Below are 24,198 nucleotides of genomic sequence, written 5' to 3'. Positions count from 1 at the left end.
TTTAATTCAACGAGTGAATTTTATTTCTCTCGAACTATTAATTCAACCTGGAGTTTATTTCAGTTGTTTCACAAGCATTTCTGCTTCCGCTCCTCTTTTACTCCGCCCCACCCCCAGCCCCGCTTCATTCCCAGTTTGGTGGAAATGACGAGGTGAGGCTGGAGACACTGCAGACTTGCTGGGGAATGATCTGGTAATGGCACAGACACCTCGAGCCGATCCCCCCGATTCTCTGCTGTCACCGTTCATTCATTTCACACCCACAGTAAATACATCATTGTGCTCCGATAGTTGGCCTCTAATTATGCTCGTTTTCCTGATAGATTAGGAATTCTATTTTGATTTCGAAAGGGTCATAAGATATTGAGGAGGAAATGTCTCCTGACCTCAGGTCGGCGGGACAGACATATTAATCGGAGAACGTGAGTTCAGTTCTACACAGTCCAGCTAGGGTGGGGAAAGACACTCAGCAGCTCCACTCTCAAACTGTCTCCTAATGTCAGGCTTGTGAAGAACAGAGATGGGAAATGAGGGATATGGACAGACAGAGAGTCGGAGAATGTGGAAGAGGGTCAGGTGGATACACAGAGGAAGAGACACAAATGGAGACACATGTTGACGTAAACCATGAAGGGACTAATTCTCCTTTTGACATAGTTAAAAATCACACAACACCTGGTTATAGTCCAACAAGTTTAATTAGAAGCACTAGCTTTCGGAGCGACGCTCTTTCATCAGGTGACATGGCTGCGAACTGACAGAAACGAAACGACAAAAAAGGTAAACATTTAAGCACAATCTTTCAGCAGCTCAGGGCAATGGAAACAGCATTACAGCCGATAGAGTCCTTTTGAATTTGTAACGCTGTAAGCTCATGAGAGATTTTGATAAACATTCTGACAGATAAATCTGATCATTTTCCCGGCAATATTACATAGAAATGTAAAACTAACCTGGTTCTGTCGGCTCTGAAACACTAACCCTGCTTCTCTCCACAGATGTTGCCGGGCCTGCTGAGTTTCTCTATCATTTCTTGTTTTTTTTTATTTCGGATTTCCAGCATCTGCAGCTCTTTGTTTTATGTTAACCTTATTAACGTTTCGGACAAATCCAATGAACTTGCAGGTTTGGAAAATTGGTCAGAAATACTGTTACCACGATATGTTTACGGAACAAAACACCCATTCCCTGACAGGGAATAGAACCAGTGCTGCGGCGGTGAGAGCACCGAATCTGAACCAAGAGGTGACATGAGAAGGTGGGAGAAGCATTCGCATTTATTCTCAGTGAAACCGCTTTTGTCTTTTTCTTTATGATTTTTTTTATCTGCCCATTTGTTTAAATTTGTCTTTGAACTTTTGCAGAATGGGAAACGACCATTCAGTGCATCGTGCAGTGCGTCTCAAAGACATCCATCTATTCTGGCCCCAGTTTCCAGGTCTTGACCCATAACATTGCATGTTCTGATGCTTGCAGTGCAAATGTCAAAGAGACTCTCCCTGTGATCTTACATGGCACAACAATGGGACTGAAGTTTGAAATGGTCACACTGTGTTGTGCCCCCCTTGACGAACACTTACTTATTTTCACCCACAGAGAGAGACACACAAACTCATACCCTGGGGGGTGGGGCAAAGATGTCAGGATTATACTCGCCCCTTGTGCTTCACTGTTGTCCTCCAACCCCACATACATGCTTCTCCACTTTTAGGTGTAACTCAAGCCAGTTGGACAGACAATGAGAGATGCTGCGGTGAGCTGGAATTTAAAACGGTCAACAGACTCAGTTGCAGCTTTTAAATATCAAAACGTACTGTTCCAATCCCTGCAGCTCCACAGACCCTGACATAACAGGAGCTGTCATACATCGGTCTGACAATGAGCTGCATCGGGATGAAATGCAACTTTCAAATTCAAAAAAGCAAGAATATAATCCCAGCCCCTCCAAACAACTCAGAAACGGAAATGCAACAGGAAACATGCGCTCGAGCCAGGTAGGACTCGAACCTACAATCTTCTGATCCGAAGTCAGACGCGTTATCCATTACGCCACTGGCCCAACACACAACACGCAAAGGAGGAGATTCTGGAAAGGGTGAAAATAGATAAGTCCCCTGGGCCTGATGGCATTTATCCTAGGATTCTCTGGGAAGCAAAGGAGGAGATTGCAGAGCCATTGGCCTTGATTTTTATGTCCTCCTTGTCTACAGGAATAGTGCCAGTAGACTGGAGGATAGCAAATGTGGTTCCCTTGTTCAAGAAGGGGAGTAGGAATAACCCTAGTAACTATAGGCCGGTGTGTCTCACTTCTGTTGTGGGCAAAGTCTTAGAGAGAATTGTAATGGATAGGATTTATGAACATCTGGATAGGAATAATGTGATCAAGGATAGTCAGCATGGTTTTGTGAAGGGCAGGTCGTGCCTCACAAACCTTATTGAATTCTTTGAGAAGGTGACTAAGGAGGTAGACGAGGGTAAAGCGGTAGATGTGGTGTATATGGATTTTAGTAAGGCGTTTGATAAGGTTCCCCATGGTTGGCTACTGCACAAAATACGGAGGTATGGCATTGAGGGTGAGTTGGAGGTTTGGATTAGGAATTGGCCGGCTGGAAGAAGACAGAGGGTAGTAGTTCATGGTAAAGTTTCATCTTGGAGTGCAGTTACTAGCGGACACATAAATAACAGAAGTCTCATCTGTTTATATATAAACAAAAGGCTTCTCAAAACCCTTTTCATCCCTGTAACAACCCGGTCTCATCGTAAGCCTGACCTGCTTTGTTATCCATCTGAAAAAATAAATCATGGACAGGGTATGCTTGAGAGAAGGAACAACTTTTGGCAAAAAAGGGACCAGGTTTATGACAACAGCAAAGATGACTGGGAGGCATGAGGCAGGATGTGAGGTGGAGCTGGTGGTACAAGGCTCAGTGTCGGTGTTCATGGGACAGCCTTCACTGCACACTGTTTACACTGACTCAAACACCACCCCTGGCCAATTCACCTCAATGACCCTGTTCCTCTTGGTGTGAGGTTCCCTGAGTGTGTATTAATATGATTAAGGGAGGCCAAGAGGTTGAACACATCCTCTTTACCCTGTCAGTTTAGACAGTTGGAAACAATCATGTTGAAGCCAATGCAAAAGGAGATTGTCTTTTTTTCTGTCCATTTTCAGTGGAGAATGTTCAGCTGTGAACTGTTTTTGCAAAAGTGGAGGTTGATTGCAATTCTCACTGAGCAACATTGATACAGAAAACACATTTCGGAGTTAGTGACCACGTGGTTACAGGACTGCACAAATAGGTAAGAGCCGATCCCCCTGATTCTCTGCTGTCACCGTTCATTCATTTCACACCCACAGCAAATTCATCATTGTGCTCCGATAGTTGTAGTGTAATTGTGTTTTTTTTTTCCTGGTGGATTAGGAATTCTACTTTGATTTCAAAAGTGTGATAATATATTGAGGAAGAAATGTCTCCTGACCTCAGGTCGAAGAGACAGACGCATTAATCAGAGAATATGAGCCCAGTTCTAAACACTCCAGCCAGCGATTGGATCACTGAATTTGAAAGTTGCACCTGGACCCATTGCCCATTTTCAATTCCAGCTCACCTCAACGTCTCTCATTGACTGTGCAACTGGCTTGTGTTCCACCTAAAGCTGCCTTTGTATTATTTAAGATCACAAGGAGAATCTCATTGACATTTAGACTGGGAGTATCAAAACACACAAGGTTATATGTCAAAGCTGGAAACTGGGACTAGTCGAGATGGATGCCTGATGGACCGCACTGCATGATGGGCTGAAATGTCTTTTTGCAATCTGTAAATGCTCGAATACAAGTCGAAACTACTATTCAGATGAAAAGATCAACAATAAAACGGCAGAAGCAGTTTCATTGAGAGTAAATGCGACAGATTCGGTCCACTTCCCATCAAAGACAAGAGTGGTCCTAAAGGAAGAGGACTAAATTGGTGGAAGGCCAACTATATAAACATTAGGCTGTAGCTGGGGAATGCAGACTGGGAACAAGTGTTTTGAATGTACATCCATATTCAATATGTGGGTGTTTTTTAAAGAAAGGTTGATTAGCGTTCAGGAGAGAGGATGTTCCTGGAAAATGAGCGATAGAAATGGCAAGACAAGGGAACCATGGATGCCAGGTGAAATGCCAGCCTAGCTAAGAGGAAAAGGGATGCGTACTTAAGGTCCAGGTAACTGAAGACAGACGAACTTTTGAAAGAACATCAGGAATGTACTGCCAATCTGAAACGATGAGTTAAGAGGCCTAAAAGGGGTCATGAGATATCCTCAGTGAGCAGGGTTAAGGAAAGTGCCTTCATTCAGATATAATGAGCAAGAGGGTAGTAGAGAAAGTATTGGCCCACTCAGGACAAAGGAGGAACCTTATGCGTGCAGTCAGGGAAAATGGGTGAAATTCTTATTGAGTACCTGGCATCGCTGTTCACCAAGGATAGGGATATAGTGCATGTTGAGGTTAGTGATAGATGTTTTATTACTCCAGATCAAGTTTGCATAAGGAGGGAGGAAATGTTGGGTATTCCAAAAGGCATAAAGGTGGGTTAGTCTCCAGGTCTGGATCAGATCTATCCCAGGTTTCTGAGGGAAGTGAGAGAGGAAATAACTGGGGTTTTAACAAATACCTTTGCAACATTATTGAACACGGGTGAGGACCTGGAGTACTGGAGAATTGCTAATGGTGCCCCCTTGTTTAAGCAGGTTAGCAGGAATAATCCAGTAATTACAGACCTGTAAGTCTGTTGTCAGTGACAGGGAAGTTACTGGAAAAGATACTGAAGATTAAGATATATTTCCATTTGAAAGAAAATGGGCTAATCAGGCAACATGGTTTTGTGCAGGGAAGGTCGTATCTTACAAACGGAATACAAATTTTTGAAAAGGTGATAAAGTTGATTGATGAGGGAAAGGATGCAGATGCCATGGACATGGACTTTAGCCAGGCTTTTGAAAAGTACGCAGATGGAGAAGGTGAAGTCACATGGAGTCCAGGGTGCTTGAACTAGATCGGTAGAGAACTGGCTGGGCAACAGGAGACAGAAAGTAGTAGTTGGAAGGGACTTTCTGAAAATGGAGTTATGTGACAGTGGTTCTACAGGGATCCGTATTGGTTCCACTGTTCTTTGTGATATATAAAATTGACTTCGAGGAAGGTATAGATGCCTCATTAGCAAGTTTGCAGATGACACTAAGGTTACTGGAGTAGCAGATAATGCTTGGGACTGTCAGAAAATAGAGCAGAATAAACATATATTGGAAAGTTGGGCAGAGATATGGCAGTTGGAGTTCAATCCATGCAAATGCAAGGTAATGCATTTGGAAGATCCGATTCAATAGCGATCTGTTCAGAAAAATAATATGTTCTGGGGAAACTGATGGACGGAGAGATCTGGGTGTTTATGTCTATTGTTCCCCGAAGGTAGCGACGCAAGTCAGTAGAGTTGTCAAGAATACATAAGGCATTAAGTCCTTCATCGGACGGAGTATTGAGTACAAGAGTTGGCATTTCATGTTAAAATTGTATAAGACTTTGGTTCAGCCACATTTGGAACACTGTGTACAGTTCTGATTGTCACATTGCCAAAAAGGACGGGAAAGCTTTGAAGAGGGTGCAGGGGAGGTTTACCAGGGTGTTGCCTGGCATGGAGGGCACTAGCTATGAGGAGACGTTGAGTAGATTAGGATCATTTTCATTAAAAAGCCGGAGGTTGGGGGAGGACCTGATAAAGGTCTACAAAATCATGAGAGGTTTGAAGGGAAGATAGCAAGAAGCTTTTATTTCCCAGAGTGGGAAACTCAATTACTAAGGGTCACGCGTTCAATGTGAGGGGAGGAGGGGGCGATGTTTAAGGGAGATATGTTTGGTACTTTCTTCACACAGAGGATGGTGAGTGCCTGAAACGCGTTGCCAGCGGAGCTTGTAAGGGCGGGAACAATAACATCATTTAATATTCATCTGGGCAGATACATGATTAAACAGGGAGCAAAGGGATACAGACCGTTAGAAAATAGGCAGCAGGTTTAGATCGAGGATCTGGATTGGCACAGGCTGGGAAGGCCGAAAGGCCTCTTCCACTGGGGTAAGGTTATTTGTTTTTTGTTCTTTGTTCCATTCAGCCTCGCCAACAGGTCAAACCGTGCAAACCTGACAACATCCCTGCTAACATTTCCTGAGCAATTTCACGTGATGTTCTTTAATTTTTCAATAATGCTGAATGACAATGATCTACTTGAAAGAGAAAGTTAATGCATTGAATGGCCGCGAATGTCAGTGAGTTGGGAAGGACAGCGAGTACAGTTGCACTTCAGTGTAGTGATTGTCACGCTTGCCTCATGCGCAAATGTATCTGGCTCAAGTCCCCACAGGGACACACATGTTCCGTTGTTAATAGTGGTAGCGTTTGGGATTGACGTGAAAGGAGCGTTCATTTTCTTTGATCTCATCAGCAAACCTCGCTTTGAGTTTGCTCGCGCATATCTGCTGCAGTGCTGACAGGAATACAATTCCGATTAATTGCTGAGTGAAACTTTGTTAAATTTCTCTCCTCACTGGTCCTGAATATGCACCAATGTGCATGGCACCGATGGGCATCCTATTTTAAGAGCGCAGTTGCTGGGCACTGACCTTTCTGCAACAGTAATACTGCATTTAGCATGCGTGCAAAAGCGGCCCAGTTCAGAGATAAGGAGAACCCGCAGTGAATACTGGATTACTGGTAAACACTCTCTTCCAACTGATTCCCAAAGTAGACTCTCTATGGCCTCATTGGGATGCTGTGTGCTGTTTGTCTACGTGTGTGAATCAAAACCAGAGACCCTCAATCATGCTTTGGAGCTGTTCACATGTTCGAGATTTTGAGCACCGGCTTTGTTTGCAGCTCATTCAGTCAACAAACTGAATATGGGGATTTACAGTCTCAGATGAACCTCTTAACTCGCGCTCTCATACAGTCGCTGATATTAACATGTGCTCTGAAATCTAAGACGTGTGGGAACTGAAGCTGAGGAAATGACAGACAGGCTGCTGAATGGCATTGTATCCATTTTGTTTTCCTTCACATCACAGAGGAGCAGGAATGTCTAAACAGAGAGGGATAGGAAAGTGGACTACATGCAGCTCTCGTGAAATAAGTAAAAAGCAGGACTGCAGATGCTGGAAACCAGAGTCTAGATTAGAGTGGTGCTGAAAAAGCACAGCAGCTCAGGCAGCATCCGAGGAGCAGGAAAATCGACTTTGCAGTCAAAAGTCCTGCCCTGCTCCTTGGATGCTGCCCTGACCTACTGTGCTTTTCCAGCACCACTCTAATCTAAGCTCTGGTGAAATACCTACTTTCTGATTCAGTCAACAACAAGAGACGTGAAGGTGACTCAGGTGTGATTCTGTGGTGCCAGTGTTGGAATGGGCTGGACAAATTTAAAAGTCACCTTTCAGGCAAACGTCCTTCATCAGGCCCAAAACGTCTATTTTCCTGTTGTTCGGATTCTGCCTGACTTGCTGTGTTTTCCAGCACCACTCTTATTTTGTCTCTAATCTCCAATATCTGCAGTACCCACTTGCATCAAGCTAAAAGTCACATAATACCAGGTGAGATTCCAACAGTTTTATTTGGGATCACTAGCTTTCGAACAACTGCTTCATCATCAGGAAGTTGTCACCTGATGAAGAACAGCACTTCGAAAGCTAGTGCCTCCAAATAAGGCAGTTGTAGTTTAACATGGCGTTGTGTGATTTTCAGCTGTGACTCAGACGGGAGAGCTTTTCACACCTCGAATAAAAGAGCAATCACGTGCAGTTTACAGTTCTTTGAGATCTTTGAGGTCAGGTGAATTGGCCATACTAAATTGCCCGTAGTGTTAGGTAAGGGGTAAATGTAGGGGTATGGGTGGGTTTCGCTTCGGCGGGTCGGTGTGGACTTGATGGGCCGAAGGGCCTGTTTCCACACTGTAATCTAATCTAATCTAATCTAATCTTGCAATGACTTTTACCTTCTGTCAATAGCATAGACACTGCCTTTTGTATATCTCTCAGTTAGCACCGTGGGATTTAGTAACATTCAGTGAGTTAGTTTCTCTTAGGTTCCCATATTGGTTTCCAACTCAGCTGGCACCCATGTGACAATTTATCGTGCTCTGATGTGGAAAGCTGCGCAGGAAAACGCCTGGTTAAGGGCAAAGATCTGGAACATATCAATTTGTACCAGCACCGTATCCAACAACCTCGAAATGTGAGCTCTCCTTCTCGGATTCTGCTGCTAACTTAGATTTGAGGCGGAGGACCTCCTTTGAACCGCTAATTTTGCAGAACAGGCGCTTGAAATGACCGTATGGTGGAGGGTATCATCTGAGTGTCGACCTGCTTAGCTTTGTGAGCTTTGCGTGTTTGGTAGCCTGGCTGAGCAATCTCAGGCGCTGAGGTCAGGTTCCAGTTTCAAAGAAAATAGGGCCTTGAGTCCCACTTGTGCTGACTGACTATTATGGCAACGTTAGGAAGTGGGGGGAGGGGGGGGCTATGTTGAAGTTCAATGCAGTAAAACATAATCATTACCTCCAAACCATTCTGTGAAGTGGGAGAGCACAGAGCCTCCAACCAGTCAGTATCCACGCTGTGTTCCCCTGGTGCTGTGGTTTTCACTTTCACCTCCTTCTCGAAAGTCCCCTGGCATAATCCCGGGCACGTGCAGGCTGCGCTGCTGTCTCATATTCCAGTCAAGGTGGGTCAAGGAATGGCTGAGGGCCTTGAGGCTGTTCTCGTTAGGGAGAAGAAGGTTGCGAGGCGACTTAATAGAGACATACAAGATAATCAGAGGGTTAGATAGGGTGGACAGGGAGAGCCTTTTTCTAAGTATGGGGACGGCAAACACGAGGGTCACAACTTTAACGTGAGGGGAGATCGGTATAAAACAGATATCAGAGGTAGTTTCTTTACTCAGAGAGTAGTAAGGGTATGGAATGCTTTGCCTGCAACGGTCATAGATTCAGCAAGTTTAAGTGCATTTAAGTCGTCATTGGACAGGCATATGGACGTACATAGAATAGTATAGGTGGGATGGGCTTCAGATTAGTATGACAGGGCGGCGCAACATCGAGGGCCAAAGGGCCTGTTCTGCGCTGTAATGTTCTATTTCTATGTTCACCAGTATCTTTGAAAGTGAATGGAGATCATTATTTCACCTCTGTTGTGAAACCAAATCCTGCATTGAATCTACTCATTGTTATTTGGTACTGTGGTGGAAAGGAGGGCAATTGTGGTGTGAAACTTTGTTAAATTTCTCTCATTTCCTCCATATCTGTCCTGGTGAGGGAGGCTGGTGACTTGTCTTCTCGATCCGGTGGAAGCACCAGCACATTGTTGATCTAATCTAATCGAGACTGGAATCGATAATCTTCACTTTTCATGGTTCACTGTTATTATATTCTTTCTGATGTTACTTCAACACTTTCAGCATGTTTGGAAGCATGGTTTGGAATTGGCTCTCTGCACCCTCAACCAAACTCAGCACCCTCAACCAAAATTGGAGGGTGCTGAAAGGCAGAGGGAGATGGATGTGAAATCACAAGCATCTCTGGCCCCCAAATGTTAACTCTGCTTTCCTTTCCCAGATGCTCCCAGGCCTGCGGGGAATTTACAGCAATTTCGGGTTTTGTTTCAGAAACAGAAGTTGGGAGAGGGTTCGTGGATCAATCAGCTCTCTCTGCTGTGGGAATGTTTGATTTCCCCGTTCCCCAGGTCACTTCTGCCTCACACTGAAACCTCGTAATCCTATCCTTCCGTCTCGGAGAATAAACCGTTCATTGTGTCAACCCACAGTCACAAAAAAAGACTACTTTCCGTGTGAACTGCGTCACGTTCGGGGAGAGTTCCCGTAGCTTGTATCGGAACCTTCTGAATCAGTTAATTCTAGTTCAGCTCCATTTGGGATGCAGCCGTCACTGTTAGCCCCCCTCAGGAAGCGGCCATTCTAATTCCGTTAGACACAATAAATCAAAAACGACAGAAGATGGAATACAAAATAGACAGGCAAGAGGCTGGAAGAACACACTAAACCAGGCCGCATCAGGTGGTGGAGACGTCGACGTTTCGGGTGTAACCCTTCTTCGGGATCAGGTGTTGAGTGTAAGGGAAGCTGCAGATATAGGGGGTAGTGGGGGCAGCGTGGTGAAGTAATAGAACATAGAACATAGAACAATACAGCACAGAACAGGCCCTTCGGCCCACGATGTTGTGCCGAACTTCTAACCTAGATTAAGTACCCATCCATGTACCTATCCAAATGCCGCTTAAAGGTCGCCAATGATTCCGACTCTACCACTCCCACGGGCAGCGCATTCCATGCCCCCACCACTCTCTGGGTAAAGAAACCACCCCTGACATCTCCCCTATACCTTCCGCCCTTCACCTTAAATTTATGTCCCCTTGTAACACTCTGTTGTACCCGGGGAAAAAGTTTCTGACTGTCTACTCTATCTATTCCTCTGATCATCTTATAAACCTCTATCAAGTCACCCCTCATCCTTCGCCGTTCCAACGAGAAAAGGCCGAGAACTCTCAACCTATCCTCGTACGACTTCCTCTCCATTCCAGGCAACATCCTGGTAAATCTTCTCTGCACCCTCTCCAAAGCTTCCACATCTTTCCTAAAGTGAGGCGACCAGAACTGCACACAGTACTCCAACTGTGGCCTAACCAAAGTCCTGTACAGCTGCAACATCACTTCACGACTCTTGAATTCAATCCCTCTGCTAATGAACGATAATACTCCATAGGCCTTCTTACAAACTCTATCCACCTGAGTGGCAACCTTCAAAGATCTATGTACATAGACCCCAAGATCCCTCTGTTCCTCCACCTGACTAAGAACCCTACCATTAACCCTGTATTCCGCATTCTTATTTATTCTTCCAAAATGGACAACCTCACACTTGGCAGGGTTGAACTCCATCTGCCACTCCTCAGCCCAGCTCTGCATCATATCTAAGTCCCTCTGCAGCCGACAACAGCCCTCCTCACTGTCCACAACTCCACCTATCTTCGTATCATCTGCAAATTTACTGACCCACCCTTCGACTCCCTCATCTAAGTCATTAATAAAAATTACAAACAGCAGAGGACCCAGAACTGATCCCTGCGGAACTCCACTTGTAACTGGGCTCCAGGCTGAATATTTACCATCTACCACCACTCTCTGCCTTCGACCGGTTAGCCAGTTTTCTATCCAATTGGCCAAATTTCCCTCTATCCCATGCCTCCTGACTTTCCGCATAAGCCTACCATGGGGAACCTTATCAAATGCCTTACTAAAATCCATGTACACTACATCCACTGCTCTTCCCTCATCCACATGCTTGGTCACCTCCTCGAAGAATTCAATAAGACTTGTAAGGCAAGACCTACCCTTCACAAATCCGTGCTGGCTGTCCCTAATCAAGCAGGGTCTTTCCAGATACTCATAAATCCTATCCCTCAGTACCCTTTCCATTACTTTGCCTACCACAGAAGTAAGACTAACAGGCCTGTAATTCCCGGGGTTATCCCTATTCCCTTTTTTGAACAGGGGCACAACATTCGCTACTCTCCAGTCCCCTGGTACCACCCCCGTTGCCAGTGAAGACGAGAAGATCATTGCCAACGGTACTGCAATTTCCTCTCTTGCTTCCCACATAATCCTAGGATATATCCCGTCAGGCCCGGGGGACTTGTCTATCCTCAAGTTGTTCAAAATGTCCAACACATCTTCCTTCCTAGCAGGTATCTCTTCTAGCTTACCAGTCCATTTCACACACTCCTCTTCTACAATACGGTCCCTCTCGTTCGTAAATACTGAAGAGAAGTACTTGTTCAAGACCTCTCCTATCTCTTCCGACTCAATACACAGTCTCCCACTCCTGTCCTTGATCGGACCTACCCTCGTTCTCGTCATTCTCAGGTTTCTCACATACGCATAAAATGCCTTGGGGTTATCCTTGATCCTATCCGCCAACGATTTTTCATGCCCTCTTAGCTCTCCTAATCCCTTTCTTCAGGTCCCTTCTGGCTATCCTGTATCCCTCCACTGCTCTGTCTGAATCCTGTTTCCTCAACCTTATGTAAGCCTCCTTCTTCCTCTTTACCAGACATTCAACCTCTCTCGTCAACCAAGGCTCCCTCACACGACCATTTCTTTCCTGCCTGATAGGTACATACATATCATGGACACGTCGTATCTGGTCTTTGAAAAAGTTCCACATTTCCACCACATCCTTCCCTGACAGCCTATGCTCCCAACGTATGCTCCTCAAATCCTGCCTTACAGCATCGTAATTTCCCTTCCCCCAATTATAAAATCTACCTTGTGCGCACCTATCTCTCTCCATAACCAAGGTGAAAGTCACAGAATTGTGGTCACCATCACCAAAATGTTCACCCACTAACAAGCCCACCACTTGTCCCGGTTCATTACCGAGTACCAAATCCAATATGGCCTCCCCTCTGGTTGGACAATCTACATACTGCGTTAGAAAAGCTTCCTGGACACTGCACAAACACCGCCCCATCCAATCTACTTGATCTAAAGAGCTTCCAATCAATATTTGGGAAGTTGAAGTCGCCCATGACTACGACCCTGTGGCTTCTGCACCTTTCCAAAATCTGTTTCCCAATCTTTTTCTCCACATCTCTGCTGCTATTGGGGGGCCTATAGTAAACACCCAACAAGGTGACTGCACCTTTCCTATTTCTGACTTCAGCCCATACTACCTCCAGAGGCAGATCCCCCTCAAACTTCCTTCCTAATCATTCTCATTTTGCGAATCTGAACATTCTGCTTGGTGCAGTTTTGGAGTGGAACTTGCACACTTGAAGGGGATACCTTGCATTTTACATTCGGGTACACCTACAAACTTGTCTCTAGCATTTCCAGTAAAGCGGGGACAGTTTTCACTCAGAAACAGGAGACAGAGAGAAAGAGATCGAGAGAGAGAGAGAAAAAGAGAGCGAGCACCAGAGACAGGGGGAGAGGGACAGAGAGAGAGAGACAGAGAGAGGCAGAGAGAGACAGAGACAGAGTGAGAGATAGAGAGAAAGAGAGAGCATGTTTTGGCTGGTGACATTGCCAGTGGAATGGAGAGCTGGGATCCAACTAGGAAAACTAAGCTGTAAAATGAATGTACCGAGCGTGGCGAACGATTTCACACCTCGGAGATTTATGCTCTGCCGCCTGAGGTAGCTGGCGCTGACTCGCCATCACTTCAAATAACAGCAAAGAAATGGACAAATAGTGCAAAGGTTCTGGATGCTACCGACATTCTGGCAATAATACTCACGACGTGTGCTCTGGAACTTGACACCTGCCAAGCCAAGCTGTTTCAGTACCAGTACGACACTGGCATCTACCGACAGTGTGGAACATCACCGACGTATATTCAGCACAAAAACACAGGACAAATACAAACACATCGACCTGGACCCAATAAACCAACCACTACAGCGGACAGCTGAAACTGACAACCGGAAGCGGCAGGGACAGACCACTATAAACACCGGAGGAAACATCAAAGAAGCGCTTCGCAGGAGGCTCCCAAGCACTGATGATGTCGCCTAGCCAGGGGACGAAACATTTGCAACAAAAACTTCCAGCTCGGCGAACAGAACCACAACAACGAGCACCCGAGCTACAAATCTTCGCATAAACTTTGAACTTGGGACTATGATGTTGTGGCCATAACGGAGACATATGTTGCACAGAGGCAAGAATTTTTGCTACATATTCCAGGATTTAGAACTTTTGAAAAGAACAGGGAGAGTGGAAAAAGTGGAGAGGGTGTAGCATTGCTAATCAATGAATGCGTCACAGCTACTGAAATGAAGATTGTCGAGGAAGGCTTGTCTACTGAGTCAGTATGGGTGGAAGTGAGGAACAGCAAATGAGCAGCTACCTAATTGTTTTATTTTTGTAGACCCCCAAATTGCAGGAGGGAGATCAAAGAACTCAAAGGCCGGCAGATGTTGGAAAAATGCAGATGGAGCAGGGTTGCTGTTATGGGTGACTTCAACTTTTCCAATATTGACTGGAACCTCCTTCATTCAGATGGTTTGAATGGGCCGTTTTTTGTCTGTGTTCAGGAGAGTTTCCTTACTCAGTATATAGACAGGCCGACAAGGGGAGAGGCTATTTTGGATTTGGTGCACGGCAATGAGCCATGGCAGAAGACTTTGGTAACAGTGATCACAACTGCCTCAGATTTACCATAGCTACGGAAGGGGAAAGGAGCTGTTATCGTTGGAAGATATTTAATTGGGGAAAAGGAAATTATGATGCTATCAGACAGGAGTTGGGAAATGCAGATTGTGTGCAATTGTTCCACAGAAAGGGCACAACAGACATGTGGAGAAGGTTTAAGGTGCAGTTGGTGCAAGTGATGCATAAATTTATTCCTCTGAAACAGGCAAGAAGGAGTAAGATTAAGGAGCCTTGAATGACAAGAACAGAGGTGATTCTCATCAAAAGAAAGAAGGCAGCTTACGTAAGGTGGAGGAAGCAAGGATCTAGCACAGCTTCAGAGGATTACAAGCTGTAGAAAAGAGCTCAGAAATGGAATGAGGAGAGCTGGGGTGAGTAGGCATGGAAAAGGCTCATCCTTCAGGAATACAAGAAGGATCAAGGAGAAGGTGGGGCCGGTCAGGGATAGCATGGGGAACTTGTGTGCGTGGTGTCTGAGCAGATAGGGGAAGCCCTACATGAGTCTTTTTGCTTCAGTTTTCACGAACGAAAGGGGCCTTAATGAGAACTTTGAAGAGCTGGGAAATAGGCTTGAACAGATAGAGATTGAGGAAGTTGATGTGCTGGAAAATTTGGCAAACATTGAGATTGATAAGCCCCAAGGACCAGACCAGATTTCTCCTAGGTTGATCTGGGAAGAGAAACAGGAGGTTGCTAACCTGCTGACGAAGACCTTTTCTTCCTCACTCTCCACGGGAGTCATACCAGAGGATTGGAGGGAGGCGCTTGTTGTTCCTCTTTTCAAGATGGGGAATGGGGAAATCTCTGGCAATTACAGAGCAGTCAGTCTTATGTCTGTAGTCAGCAAGGCTTTAGAAATAATTTTGAGGGATAGGATTTATGATTATTTGGAAAAGCATAGCGTGATTAAAGGCAGTTAGCATAGCTTTGTGAGGAGCAGGTCATGCCTCACAAAGCTCGTTGAGTTATTTGAGGAGGTGACAAGACCGGTCGACGAAGGTCGAGCAGTGGATGTAGTCTATATGGCCTTCAGCAAGGCATTTGTTAAATTTCTCAATGGTCGGTTCATTCTTCAAGTCAGCAAGTATGGGATACAGGGAGGCTTAGCTCCCTGGATTCAGAATTAGTTGGCTGGCAGAAGGCAGAGAGTAGTTGTCGATGCAATGTATTCTGCTGGATGTCAGTGGTGAATGGTATCCCGCAGGGCTGTGTTCTTGGGCCTCTTCTCTTTGTAGGTTTTAAAATGACTTGGATGGGGCGGTTGAGGGGTGGGTTATTAAATTTGCCGATGATACAGAGGTTGGAGGTGCCGTTGATAATATCCTGGGCTATTGCAGGCTGCAGCATGACATTGACAGGATGCAGAGTTGGGCTGTGAAATGGCAGATGGAGTTCAACCTAGTTACATGCGAAGTGATGCATTTTGGAAGGTTGAACTTGAATGCTGAATAGAGGATTAAAAACAGGATTCTTGGCAGTGTGGAGGAACAGCGGGGTCTTGGTGTTCAAATGCAGAGAATCCTCAAAGTTGCCATCCAAGTGGATAGGGTCGTTAAGAAAGGATATGCTGTTTTGGCTTTCATTAACGGGGGATTGAGTTTAAGAGCCACGAGGTTTTGATGCAACTCTGCAAAACCCTGGTGAGACCACACTTGGAATACTATGTCCAGTTCTGGTTGCCCTATTATAGGAAAGATATGGAGGCTTTGGGGAGGGTGAAAAGAAGGTTTACCAGTATACTGTCTGGACAGGAAGGCTTGTCTTATGAAGAGAGGTTGATAAAGCTCAGACTTTTCTCTCTGGAGAGAAGGGGTAACCTGATCGAGGTGCACAAGATAATGAGAGGCAAACATCGAGATGAGAGTCAGACACTTTTCCCCAAAGGGGCACGATTGACTGCACGAGGAGTCATAGTTTTCAGGTGTTAGGAGGATGGTATAGAGGAGACTTCAGAGATAGGTTCTTTACACAGAGAGTTGTGAGCACATGGACTGCATTGCGAGTGGTGGTGGTGGAAGCAGAGTCATTATGCACATTTAAGTGACTGCTGGACATGCACATGGACAGCGGTAAATTATGAAGTGCGTCGGTTAGGTTATTTTATTTTAGATTAGGAATAAGCCTCAGCAGAACATCGTGGGACGAAGGGCCTGTTCTTTGCTGTACTTTTCTATGTTCTATGCCATATGTTCTATTATTAGATAAGGTGACGCCACCTTGAGAATGCAATTCTGATATTTACATATTAAAGAACCTCAACCATCGTATCCCATTTCAATAGATGATAGGTGTAATTTAAATATGTTTAAGAAGTATAACCTGGTGTTGTGTGATTTCTTGTTTAAACAACTAAAGTTGTCATTGCCCTGTAACCATTTTGCTGCAAATTCTGTGTTGTACGATTATGTTCCACAGTCACCTGATGAGGAGGCAAAGCCTTGTAAGCTAGGGCTTCTAAATAAACTTGTTGGACTATGACAAGGCGTTGCGTGATTTTTAACTTTGTCCACCCTTGTCCAACACTGGCACCTCCAAATCATTCCTCTCTGACTGAATCCTTCAGTGTTTTCACCCGCCACCAACTCCATGCAATGGCGTGGGAAGGCCAGCAGAGAGGGAACTTTGTTGCACTATTTCGACTCTGCTCCCGGGGACAGCAAATTTCTGACTGGACCACATTGGAGTAGTAGCCCATTGGAACTGACCAGCTTGACGTTAAAAAATAGGGAGCCAAGGCATTTGTTATCATTCCTTTGGTGGTTGGGTTCTGGTAACGATTTGTGATAGCATGCTGCAACTTCACGCGTCGAAACAGTTCATATGTTGCTCTGTGTGAGTTTGTTGAATTGTTACTGAACAGTGAGGTCATGTATTTAATAGTGAAACATTTTCTGCTTAACCATTCTGTTTCGTTTCATTAGAACCCACTGAATAATGTTATTTTGATGGAAGGTTACAGACGGTTCTAAGCTGAAAGAATTACCCAGAAAGAAATTCTATTTACCTGGCCAATTCATTTGCGTTGTGCTACAATAGGGAATCCGCATGTTCTCAAATCATCGCTTTGCCTGCATTGGTATAAAGACACTCTGTCAGGAGTGTGATGGAATACTTCCCACTTGACTGGATGGGTCTAGCTCCAACAAACATTCAAGACGCTCGATACCTTCCAGGACAAAGTATGCCGCTTCTTTCACACCACATCCACAAGCATCGAGTGCCTCCACAACCAATGCTCAGGAGGAGCGGTGCGTAATATCTATAAGGTGCACGGTAGAGATTCACCACAAATCCTCAGACAGCAACTGACCACTTCCATCCAGAAGTACAAGGCCAATAGATACATGGGAACACCACCCCAGCAAGTTCCCCTCCAAGCTTCTCACACTCCTGATTTGCAAATATAGAACGGTTTGTTTCGTAAAATCGGGTTGAATTCCCTGACTACCCTTCCTTGTAATTATGTGGGTTGACATATAGCACATGCACAGCAGCAGTTCAAGAAGGCAGCTCACAAACAACTTCCCACTAGGGAAGGGTAATAAAAACTAACCCAGCCAGCGATGCCCATATCCCATGAGCGAACTTTTAAAACTCAGTTATCAGTCGGGAAAGAAAATGACCCTCCTGTGCGTTTACGTGATGAGTTTTATTTATTCATAACACAAGGAATTCGCGTAATCAGGTACTTTACTGTGTTATTGATCTTTGCTCTGAACCTAGACAATGTTACTACATAAATAAATGTGTTTGTGCAGCAAGTTAGATTCCGCAACATGAAACCAACTTTCCTCAAGTGAAATAGAAAAGGCGAGTAATCATCAGGATGGATTCCTTGAATGACATAATATAAGAAATCTACAACAGTGATTAACCACAGGAGGATGAAGCTCCCAGATATGGCGAAGAGCAAAATCATAGATTTCTTTCTGCTCTCCATCTCTGGGTCTCTGCGCTTCTCTCCTTTGATCTGACACTTTAACCCCTTCCGGACTTGACTGGTTATTAAAATGTGTCTGACTGTTAGAGCATTGAGCAACAGAATTAAAACGAATGGTAGTAAAGGGGTTAAAACCATATCAAGCCAATCGAATGCCACCCACCAAGTCTCAGTATAGTAGCTTGACTTTGTTTTACAGTAGAATGGCACATTATTGATAATCCACCGAGGCTCAATTGTAAAATAGATGGGGATATTTGTCAAAAAGAACAGGGTGCATGTTGTTGTTAGAACCACAGTCGCAGTTTTCTCAGTGCTATATTTTGTTCTCAGCTTCTGACAACAAATCGTTACAAATCTGTCAAAGGAGAAAGTGACGGTGAACCAGACAGAACAATCGGTGGCAGCAAAAGTTAAGACTCTAGCAACACTACACACAGGAGGGATGGCCAAAAAACAGAGTGGGTAATAATAATAGGTAAGTCTCCTCAGTATAACACCAGAGATAATGACCATCAGATCGGCAACTGCCATAAGCACCAGGTAACGAGTAGTGGAATGAGAAACTCCACAATTTCCCCGGGAAAGGATAACAATCACCAGCAAATTAACTGTGGAAGACAAATGGGAAAAGAAGCAATGAATGATTGATTAGAAACTACTTCGCCTGTTCCAAAGAAAAGCAGTATGATTTTACCACCGAATCCCTGTGCATTGTGAGCGGAAGTGGTTGGTGTTGAGTGGGTTTGAAGTCTAAGACATTTGCAGCCACCTCAGATGCTCCTCCAGCCCAGTCGTTTCAGAGATTATGGAGTTTTGACAGAAGTTGAGCGCATGCTAGGAGAGCAAAAGGAATTCCAAGTAACTATTTGAATGATTGGAGTAGACTCTTTAAGTTCTCAGCTCCAACTCTGGCAGGAGGAGAACCCCATTAGAAAACTCACTCCCAACTCACTCATAGGGCTGGTGATTGGACTGTCAATAAAGCAAACTCAAACCTCCTTTTATTGGGTTATTTCCCGCTCTTATCACTGAATGAAATTCTGATCAGAGTCACAACAGGATCAGGAAAAAATGATTGTCAAAAAACTGCACAAGGTTTCAAACAAGACACACAGGACAACTTTCCACAGCATGCACGGGCTGGTTAAGGACAATTTGTGCGTGTTAGGACTGCTGATATATTTACACTGTAAATCTACACATCTGGACATGACAAGCATCTCAACATGAAGGGAGGAGGAGGGAAATCTCTCAAGACTGGAATTACTTGACCAAAGACAGTGAGGAAGAAAGATTTTCCAGAAGATACGTTAGTTAAATAAAGCTTTGCAAACTACCGTGCAGGACATATCCTTCGATTCCTTTGCTTACAGAAAAAAATGAAAACCGATTTAAAGTTCAAAACCGATCAAGCATCCACTGCTGTTTGCGGAAGAGAGTTCCAAACCTTTCCCATCGTTTGTGTGGAGAAGTGCTTCCTAACATCTCTCCTTAACTTTCTCTCCCCAAAATTCAGATTGTGCTCCTTCATTCTAGAATCTACCAGAAATGGAAATAGCTAATCTTTCCTGTCTTTTCCCATTAATATTTTGAAGGATTTCGCTCAGATCATCCCTTAAACTTCAAATTTCTAGCGGAATCAGTCTCCATTTGTACAACAAAAGCAGAAATTTCACAGTGGGGCTGACAACATCTATATGAGAGAAAGCTGAGTTAATGTTTCCAGTCCAGTGACCCTTCTTCAGAACTAACCTGACTGATCACTCCGCATAACTTCAAATCATGTGAAAGTGGAACAGTTGATACAACACTGACATCTGAAAATGCTGCAGCAGCAGTGGAGTTGGGCATCTCTGTCAGTGGAGAATTGTACCAAGAATGCTGCTCAGTGAATTGCTATCACTGTTCTGGTGTCTGGATAAGGCTAACCAGTAGAGAACTGGAGACGTTATTCTTCAACAGCAAAAAGCGGAGAGCATATCAGCAGCAGATTTAAACAAATTCAATTGTCATGAAGCCATACCAGGAATGCCAGCAAAGGCAAGGGTGGTGTAGAAGACCAGGTGATCAATTGGTTGTAACATTTCTTCCATGCGAGATGACCAGTCCCTTCAGGCAACTGGCAAGCTCCTTGTTTGAAACTCTGAGCTGATGCATTCCCCGAAATGCTGCCTTATTACTGTGTGGAAGCTCCTTGGGGAGATCGATGTTACATATTGACTCTATTTCGCAGCTTTTTTTTTTGCTGTTTTCCAATTTTCTGTCAATGAGTAATTTAATTACAATAACAAGCTTAATGCCAATTATCAAGGAATGTTATTGCTCAGTACATCATAATGAAATAAGAAAAACACAGAATCTGGAATTTTACAGCAATAACACTGTCCACTCAAACACGATGAGTTCTATCCCTAGATTAGAAACTATTCCAACCAATGCTGCATCACGATAGTTTATTCTAAGTGTGAAAATATTTTTTCAGAACTGTTCTCCTTTACTCTTGCCTTAGACGTCAAGCCCGCTGGTCTATAGTTCCCTGGTTTGTACTTAACACCATACTAAAACAGTGACACGACGTTTGCCAACCTTCGACTGTCGATGATACAAGTATCTCAGTAAGGGCACAACAATCACTTCCCTAGCTTCCCACAGAGTTCTAGGGTACACCTGATCAGGACCTGGGGATTTATCCACTTTTATATGTGTGAAGACATCCAGCACTTCCTCCTCTCATATGGATCTTTTTCAAGGTGTGACCGTCTATTTCCCTCCATTCTATATCTTCCATGTCCTATTCCACAGTAAACACTGACGCAAAACACTCGTTTATTATTTCCTCCATCGCCAACAACGCCACACAATGGCCGCCTTGTTGATATTCGAGGAGCCCTATTCCAGAACATAGAGCATAGAACAATGCAACGCAGAACAGGCCTTTCGGCCCTCAATGTTGCGCCGACCTATGAACTATTCTCAGCTCATCTCCCTACACTATTCCATCATCATCCATGTGCTTATCCAAAGATTGTTTCAATCTCCCTAATGTGGCTGAGTTAACTACATTGGCAGGTAGGGTATTCCACGCACTTACTACTCTATATTTAATGAACCTGCATCTGATATCATCTTAAATTTATCAGCCTTCAATTTGTAGTTATGTCCCCTCATACAAACTGACATCATCATCGTAGGAAAAAGGCTTTCACTGTCTACCCTATCTAACCCCCTGATCCTCTTGCATGTCTCTATCAAATCCCCCTCAGCCTTCTTCTTTCCAATGAGAACAGCCCCAAATCTCTCAGGCAACGTACTGGTAAATCCCCTCTGCAACTTTTCCAATGCTTCCACATTACCTTTCCAAACGCACATACTCGAGATAACCATTTGCTCTGATATCTAAAATTTACCACAAAGTCCAGACACATGAAATTTCAATCGCAATGCCACCAGCCCAGCTACAGTTTGTCATGTTGACAAATATCGTCTGGAGAACCGTACCTTCAACGATCGCACACTATGCTCCTTGGTACTCACAGACCTTTGGAGTCATGGTGATATGCTGCTGAGCAACTGCTACGACCCTGATGCCAAATGCATTTGAATTGTAATCTAACAGTGGGATTCTTTTCGCTCCCGAATGACACAGTTGCTTTGGTGTCAGCAACAGCTCAGAACTCAGTTGCACGTTTTGTTCAATGGCTCATGTTGCTTATGCAATCTTCGCTTGTCAGCACATTCAGCAAGTTATCACGCCTTCCTGCAGCGTTTGTCAGCGACAGATCAGCTGCTAAGATGATTGCTTCAGACAGCATGCTGCTTCCTACATTTGAAAATGGAAAAGATGGAAACATTTATAGGCTGAATAGCCTGTCACTATCTTCCCGGGTGCGTCAGAGGCTGGGAGCTGATCTTATAGAGGTTTTTCAATCATGAGGGGCATGAATAGGGTAAATAGACAAGTACCTTCCGCTCAGGTGGGGCAGTGCAGAAATAAAGGGTATATTTGGTGTGGGAGGGTGTGGTGTGGGAGGGTGAAAATTCGAAAGGCAGTGAGGGGCAACGGCTTCACGCCGAGGGTGGTGAGTGTCTGGAATATGTTGCCAGATGAGTTGTTGGCGGCTGGTACAATTCCAATACTTTTAAGGAATCTGGACGTGTATTTGAATAGCAAGGGTTTAGAGAGACATGGGTCAAGTGCTTGCAATCGCGGCAGAATCGGTTTAGGAGATATGTTGGACATGGACGTGTTGGACTGAAGTCTGTGTTTTCCCTGCTGTCCATATCTAATGGCTCTATGATATTGCTGCACACGTTGCTAACAGGGTGAGAGGGTTATATGATAACTCCAATGTTGATGCATGAGAGTTGAGCCAGCGAATTCATTCCCCTGGAAGTCGTGTGAAAAGTATTGATAGAGATCCAGCAAAATAAAATGAACACATCTTTGATTTGATTTGAAACCTGAACTCAGTTTCTCGTCCGAGACTGTGCCCGCTCTGCTTCATACCGCATACATTTCATGTTTTGCATTTGGATTCTCCTTAACTCTGTTTGCCAAATCTCTCTCATGCCCCCTTTTTGCCCTCCTGATTTCCTTCTTAAGTGTACTCCTATTGCCTTTGTTCTCTTCCAAGGATTCATTCGATCTATCTTGTCTGTACCTGACATATGCTACCTTCGCTTTATTACCAAATCCACGATTTCTTTACTCATCCAGCATTCCCTTCACCTACCAATCTTTCCTCCCAACCTGACAGGAATATGCTGTCTCTGGACTCTCGTTATCTCATTTCTGAAGGCTTCCCATTTTCCAGCCATCCTTTCACCTGTGAATATCTGCCCCAATCAGCTTTCGAAAGTGTGTGCGCAATATCATCATAATTAGCCTTCCTCCAGTTTAGAACTTCAACTTTTAGATCTGCTCCACCCTTTTCCACCACTATTTTAAAACTAATAATATTATGATTACTGGCCCCAAAGTGCTCCCCCACTGACAGCCAAGTCGCTTGCCCTGCCTTATTTCCCAACATTCGGTCAAGTTTTACACCTTCTGTAATATGTGCATCCACATAGTTAATCAGAAAGTTTTCTAGTACATACTTAATAATTTCCTCTCCATTTAAACCCTTAACACTTTGGCAGTCCCAATCAATGGTTGGAAATCCCCTACCATAACCATCCTATTATTCTTACAGATAACTGATAACTCCTAACAAATCTGTTTCCAAACTTACCTCTATCAGGGTCTCTGTGGTACTCAGTGCCATTATCTATATGTCAGCCTTACTTCATCAGTCTAATTTCCCATTCTGTCTATCTCCCTGTCTCCTGTATGTATTCAGGAAGATCCTGCCTCCATAGATCTCACAGTTGCTGAGTGTCTCGTCCATCACGTCATTGAAGATGGTTTGTTATCCAGGGGGACAAACGCTAATGGAGGCCTGGAGCTTTCAATAAATCTTGCAGCGAGGTAAGGTCACTCACTGTGAACAGAGCAGAGATCGATAGGAGGGCTCCAATCATCGGCTAACAAAGTGTGGCGTAGATACATTTCTGGAGGTGGAGCACAGTACGGACACACTCCAAGCTTAATCACCATCCGTAATTTAATGTATGTTGTAGTAAGACAGCAAAAGGAGAACACCGTCATCAATCCAGTCCTGTATTGTCGAGTGGGCATCAGTACAACACAGGTGAAAGCAGCGCTACCAAGAGACGGTGGCAATGCTTCCTGGGATCCTTGTGTTCTGTGTTCCCTCTCTGAAATTGTATCTGTGGCAATTTTGTCGACCAGTGTCTTCAATCATTCTAACTCCTATAACAGTTACCATCGTTGTAACCTTCTCGTCTCTCGCTTATTTCTCCACATATTTGAAACGTACTCCAACCCAGACTCTCATCCCTATCTATGTAAATTATGATTGTCTCTAGAGCATGTCTTATCTTGGTATCCTTCTCTTCCAGTAACTGGAGACATGGAGCACAGAAACAGACTCTGCAATC

General features: G+C 44.4%; 1 protein-coding gene and 1 non-coding gene across 2 annotated transcripts in view; both read right to left on the bottom strand.

Annotated features, from left to right (window-relative positions):
• The window catches only part of LOC148134710 (single-strand selective monofunctional uracil-DNA glycosylase), a 34,223-nt gene extending 10,761 nt beyond the window's left edge, over positions 1 to 23,462 (bottom strand). Inside the window, 1 exon segment of the mRNA XM_087985502.1 lies at positions 23,430 to 23,462. Within this exon segment, the coding sequence (XP_087841628.1) occupies positions 23,430 to 23,462 (33 nt within the window).
• On the bottom strand, positions 1,987 to 2,059 carry trnar-ucg (transfer RNA arginine (anticodon UCG)). Its single transcript has one exon. It is a non-coding gene; the product is annotated as a tRNA-Arg (tRNA).
• Positions 23,463 to 24,198: the final 736 nt, after the last annotated feature.

The sequence above is a fragment of the Chiloscyllium plagiosum genome, unplaced genomic scaffold (genome assembly GCF_037043375.1).
Source record: "Chiloscyllium plagiosum isolate Xiang-an unplaced genomic scaffold, Cpla_swu_hap1 HiC_scaffold_53X, whole genome shotgun sequence".
NCBI lineage: Eukaryota > Metazoa > Chordata > Chondrichthyes > Orectolobiformes > Hemiscylliidae > Chiloscyllium > Chiloscyllium plagiosum.
Note: the sequence above shows the minus strand (reverse complement) of the source record. Positions and strands in the feature narration are given on the sequence as shown.